Genomic DNA, 5,553 nt, shown 5'->3' on the forward strand with positions numbered 1-5,553 from the left:
TGACAAATTTTAAAACATACGATTTTTTTTTTATAAATGAGCATATATTCAATTTGTTTTAGAGGTTATAAAAATTAATTTTACGTTACACACACACACAATCACACCTCAATGAGATGACATTTTAAAAATCAACAAAAAAAACATTTTAACATAATATTAAATAGGTAATAATTAATTAATTAATTAAAGTTTACACTGATTTTTTAACAATATTGAGATTATTGAGATAACTTATGAATTCAAGAATTTCACTATAAATGATATTAGCATCGATCTCTTCAATGAATAAGTGATATTGTCATGCTTACGAATTAACTATACATTTTTTTTCTTTTTGATGCAAGGTTCATCTATATATTCAGCTTTTCGTTTATAGGTTGTAGTATTCAAAGAATAGTGACCCCAGGGTAGTGTATCATAGGAACCAGGTATAATATATCGCTTATCATCATAAGGGCTTAGAGCAATTTTTGTCTGAGTTTGGGTGTAAAGCTTAAGTTTATCAGATTTTATGAGGTTTTGATCAACTGATATCTCTTTAAATTCCTCCAAACATTCAACATAATCTTCAAATGTTATTTTCGTACTAAGAACTGACCTTTTAACTCCCTTAGCTTTTTTTGTTAACCCAAGATTATTTGGTTCTTGTTTAATATTCCCATGATTAAATATAGCATCATCAAGTGATTTTGATTGTTTTTCTAGAGGGGTTGCTATTTTTAATGTATATAATTTTGATCGTAATCCTACAAAATGAGTCATAGGAGTTCCATTGTTTTCATCCTTCATCATACCAAGCACTTTCTTATTAACGCAAGGTATATTATAAACATTAGAAGGATGGTAATCACTGGTATCAAAATACTTGTGACAATCTCTTTTTATCATTTCATAGGGATCATGGTTTTTAATTTCGTAAATAACCGAGTCAGTATCTGTATAGATAGCGGTAGAATCATCACCCAGCTGTGGAATCATATAGCCATAATGAAAATCATAAATTGTAGTTTTAGCTAAATCTAAGATTGCCATACCAATATACAAAGGCTTATTGAAGAATATCTCCATCTTTTTCAACTCAATAGCCACCAAGTTTGAATTGAAAATTGTACAAGAATGAAATTGGGGTTTAGATATATAAGCTTCTGCCCCATATCGACCCTCCCATTTTGTAACAAGCTTTACATTAGAATGTTTCCTAATATTTTCCATTGTTTTTCCAAAGACGGCATTGTTCATTAATTTATACAAATTTTTCTCAAAATCATTATTAGCATTCTTTCGTAGTTTGGTATTTAAATCAATATATGATTGAAGCCAAGGCGACTGTTTAAATTTTAAAACTTTATGAATTTTTTCTAATTTTAGCCCATTGTTTAATGCCTGCTTCAATGTTCTATAATGAATTACATATCGCTCTTTATCATGAAGAGTACCCATCAATTTACTCTGTTTAGAATTAGGTGCTGTTCTATGTTCAGGGCAAAAAGGTAAATCCTTATGTTTATCATGAAGTTCTTCAGGATATTTGAGATCCACTTCTAAGAAATATCCATTATCAGCGTCATCTAAAATCATCGAAACATCAATATCTGTATCACACCACTCAAAACCACTGTAAGGAAGACACTGACTCATCGCCCATCCATATTGATTGTTAATGTCTGTATAAAGTAAATACACTTCAGGCTTGGATGGATCAAATCCTGGAATGTATTTATTATTCGCTGTGGAACGTCGTTTCATACATTGACTCAAACCACCGCGAATTCCTCGTTCGACAAACATCATCATATCTATATCAGTCAACAATTCGAGCTCAATATTTGTATACTTCAACATACAGTCAAACGTAAATCCCGGAAGTGTATAGTAATTTCCCGGGTCAATGTTGTACGTAGACAGACAGGTTGCTCTAAACGTTTCGAAAATATCCGTAAGTAGCATTATATCCGTTTCCATATAGAGATCTACATAATCACCTAAATTTGAACAATTAAATGCTGACCAAACGTTTTGCGCATGATGATACATTTGTCTAGAACACTGTTTCTCCTCCAATCGATTATAGAATGCTTCTATGTTCGGTAGTTGAGTGTAATTAAATTTATCAAAAGAATCAATAAAATCATATGGCATTACACCTTTCTTTTTCAACAATTGAAACTGATTTTCTGAAACGTTAGAAAAACGCTTCTTCATGTTAGGAAATTCCGACAAGTATGAAGCTAGCTTATCAAGGGAAGAAGCTAAAAATCTGAATGAATCTATGAATCGAAATTTTATAGATGAATCTTCAATGTTTTTGGTGAAAGAAATATATTTTTCTTTGGTAACAGGTAAAAGTTCAACGCGCCCTCCAATCTTTGTCGCAACATCTTCAACTATCAGCATCCCATCATAATTTGACATATTATGGAACACTACAGGAACAACATGGCTATCTTGATAATTAATATTACATGATTCGTGGGCAGGGCCTCTGTAATTGGTACCATCTTTATATCCACCAGTTTTCGACGCAAGATGAAAATGGTCTCTAACTTTCTTTTCCTCATCCACAAATGGTTTATTACATATATGACAATGTGTAGATTTCTGAAAATCTTCCTCTTCAATAGTAGTTAATGGATCCATCTCATACGAGCACAATAAAATTGTTTCCACTTCTTCAGATATTTGTTTTAACTCCCTTATAAACCAATCCATACAATCCACTCCACGATATGAACGATAATATGATAATGAATCATCATAAGCACATTTAAAATAATACCCAACAACAGCAGGTATATGTTTTTGATACCGAATTTTATCATCCAGAGGTTCCAATACAGATTCGATATCCCCGTAAATGATAAAAGGGGTTTTCTCTTTATTTTTAAAATTTTTGAATTTTAAAATATTTTCTCCTTCCTTAGGCATTCTTATCGCACAATCATTCATTTTCTTACAGTTTTCATAATGGCTGTTCAATTTTTCTTCTGAGTAGAAATAGTGTAAGCATCGCTCACAGAAAAACTTTTTATGACCATCTTTATTCAGCTGGGAGGAAACCAAACGTGATAGATTTTTAACCCAAACGTAATGATAACGAATGGGTAATAAATTATTATCATTATCATCAACATCTTCATCATACTGATCTTGAATCAGTAATAAATTCACATGATTAATCAATTTATTTTTTGTTAAGTAGCATGGCACAACATTAAAATTTTTCAAGTGTTTCTTCAGTACATAAACATTTATCGATATTTCATTTTGATTTTCAAAGTTAGGTATCTGTTTTAGTGTCATTGGAAACTGTACACCTTTCAACTTCAACACTTTTGAATAATGTGGATATTTTGAAATACGCTGGGGATGCTTCTCAACTGGATACAATGCTGACGTCACAGCCCACGCAAAGCATGCATTATCATCATTCTTTACGTTTATACAAGCTTCTAGTCGTTTGATTTGGGTAGGTAGTTCAATATATGACGATCCAAGTAATGGTGTATATTTATTTATATTAACACCAAGGTTAATAATGTTTACTAGAGCCCAACCGCTATCGCGTTCCTGGAATTCTTCCAAATCACGTGTTATCGGACCAACAACATTCTTCCCAAACCATTCATTCACATCAGTATTCTGATATATTGGATTATTTGAAGTAGTGAAGTATTTGTGTTCAGTTATCATTTTGTTTGCAGATACAATTTGAAATTCTCCACAGAAAATAACGTTAACTTTTATAGCTTCATGAATTTTCAGAACGTTACTTATTCTTCGTCGAAAAAGTGCTTCACAATCCTTCAAAAATGCTTTAGGATCTTTATGTTTCAGATTACTAATAATACCAGTTCTAAGCCGACTCTCAAATGCAGATAGGGAATCATCCCATCGTACTCTCTTTGCAGCCGTCTCTTTTCGACTTTGAACACCTGCTCCGTGCTTTAACATACACTTAAGATTGCAACGATAACTTTTTACAAGAGCCAAGTTTGCTAACAAATTCTGCTTTTTACCAACAGATTTTGCAGCTTTCAATTTTTTACATATCCGTCGAACAGCAATATTGCAATTTTTCAATCCATCTCCAATATTCAATTTATTAGCAGTCATGGTGTCGATAGATTTTATTTTCTCCAACAAAGTAGACATTGAGTACGTCATTTTCACTGTATGAAATCTAGAAATGATATAAGAAAAAATAGGTTTTAATCGTATAATATATAATCAATAATTATAGTTCAAATACATGAAGATAAACGAACTTTTACAAATATTACTGATATTATCACATAGAAAAAATAAAATTTTATATATATGTGTACAGTAATGCTGAACCTAAAACATAATTTTGTAATAGTTTAGATTTTCATATAAACCAAACATTCTCAATATCTATGTTTTATATACCTAAATCATATAGATAACTGCCCGTTTTGTAAGCGGGTCTTACAGATATCATGATTTGATACAATCACCCATATAGAGATACTTCATTAATACACAGATAGAAAACGTTGATTTTAATAGTATACAATCTAATCCAAACAAAAAATATATTATAGTTTTCACTTCGCTTTATCATTACAAAGTAATAGATAGATGACGTGTTCGTGTTATGAAACTTACCTTACAACAACAATAATCAACAGTTATATATTTTTTAAGACACACAAACTTTACAACAATGTTCACGATATGTAACACACTTTTATTATAATAATTTTTAAGGCACTTTTATTATGATTATTAATAACTTGTTCACTTTCACTGTAAATATTCAACTGAGTCAGGTCAAGGTAATAACGCTGCTTATATACGTTTTTCAAAATTGAAATATTTGAACATGTTTTGACATGTAAAAAATTGTTCTAGAACATTATTTTATAGTTTAACAATTTGAAAAATAGATTATTCATCATCTTGTTACAAGTTCAAACTTGTTTGAAATAATTTTACATGTATCAAAACACGTGACCGGATGTTAATATTTTTTTATGATTAAGCAATGTAATATGACACTTGAAATTTACATAATAAAAATACATGTTCAAACTTGTTTGAATGGACTTTGATCTTAAAATAATTTTACACGTGTCAGCTATTCTCAAGAATATGTTGAAATAGATTTGACCTTGAAAAATATGATATCATCATCCTGTTACAAGTTCAAACTTGTTTGAATAAAAATACATGTTCAAACTTGTTTGAACATGTTTAAACTTGTTTGAATCGCATTAGATCTTAAAATAATTTTACACGTGTTATGAGATTAGAATAAAGGTTTTATTTAATAAAAATCTTTATTTTTTTTTTATACAACACAAATATGTTCGCAAAAACGGTCCACTATGACAGATTTTTTATTGTTACAAGTATGTTCATAAAAACGGTCCACTATAAAATAAGACTTTTTTATCAATATATGAATCGTGTAAAGAGTCGAACACTAACCACCTGACTTTAACGTTGGATTCACGTTTAGCTAAGACCTTTTCCACTAAATAAATGTTTGGATGGTGAACTTTTTGTAATTCTTCGGCATAGAAA

The 5,553-nt window shown here is 30.3% G+C and overlaps 1 protein-coding gene across 1 annotated transcript; it reads right to left on the reverse strand.

The window, feature by feature from the left end:
• Positions 1-318: 318 nt before the first annotated feature.
• LOC123296141 lies at positions 319-4,116 on the reverse strand. The gene has a single exon (XM_044877603.1). It carries the CDS (start codon positions 4,114-4,116, stop codon positions 319-321), a length of 3,798 nt encoding a protein of 1,265 aa, XP_044733538.1.
• Positions 4,117-5,553: the final 1,437 nt, after the last annotated feature.

This window comes from Chrysoperla carnea, chromosome 3 (genome assembly GCF_905475395.1).
Source record: "Chrysoperla carnea chromosome 3, inChrCarn1.1, whole genome shotgun sequence".
NCBI lineage: Eukaryota > Metazoa > Arthropoda > Insecta > Neuroptera > Chrysopidae > Chrysoperla > Chrysoperla carnea.